The 670-nt window shown below is 28.2% G+C and overlaps 1 protein-coding gene across 1 annotated transcript; it reads right to left on the reverse strand.

Annotated features, from left to right (window-relative positions):
• Nucleotides 1-9: 9 nt before the first annotated feature.
• LOC119585474 (extensin-like) lies at nucleotides 10-670 on the reverse strand (the record flags this gene model as incomplete). The annotated part of the gene is given in 1 exon segment (XM_037934119.1): nucleotides 10-670. A coding segment is annotated over 1 exon segment (192 nt), but the record flags the coding sequence as incomplete, so codon positions are not given.

Below are 670 nucleotides of genomic sequence, written 5' to 3' on the forward strand. Positions count from 1 at the left end.
ACATGCTAGTAAACAAACAAATCTGATATATAGTCAGGTCAAGTCAGTTAAAAAAAGAAAAATATTGTATTATTTTCCAAAATCATTTTCCTAAGAACTAGATTAACTAAAATTCTATATACACACATGGAAATAGTAAAATAAACAATGAGTGCAAAACCTCAAATCATTAGGAATATAGTTTGCCAAGCTAACTTAAACTACAAAACACCATAAATTCTCATAAATTTTCCTTTTTGAAAATTTCCTTGGAAATAAGGGATATCTATTTCCTGCATCACAGCTTCCTTTACTAACACCTGATACTTACTTTCAATCAGACATAAAATGTGAAAAGCCATCACCAATCAGACATATCTTCTAATATAAATTCTTTCTTAACTGAGAAATACCCTTCCTTAGTGTACTTTTATGTGGGACAAATATTTTTTTCTCTCACCCTAAAAATAAAATATTTAGATTCCACCTGTTTTAAGTCTCAAACATTCTTGCATTTTACATTTCTTAAATCACAAAACTGATTTTTAAAAACATATAATCCATTGTATTGTATATACAGAAGTATAACACATGAAGTCAATGTCATTATAAAGACCATAAAATAGTGGAGTGTAAACAATCTGTATGTGTTTATTTCCGTGTGTATGTACACTGTACATACTGAGTATGA

This window comes from Penaeus monodon, chromosome 19, assembly GCF_015228065.2.
Source record: "Penaeus monodon isolate SGIC_2016 chromosome 19, NSTDA_Pmon_1, whole genome shotgun sequence".
NCBI lineage: Eukaryota > Metazoa > Arthropoda > Malacostraca > Decapoda > Penaeidae > Penaeus > Penaeus monodon.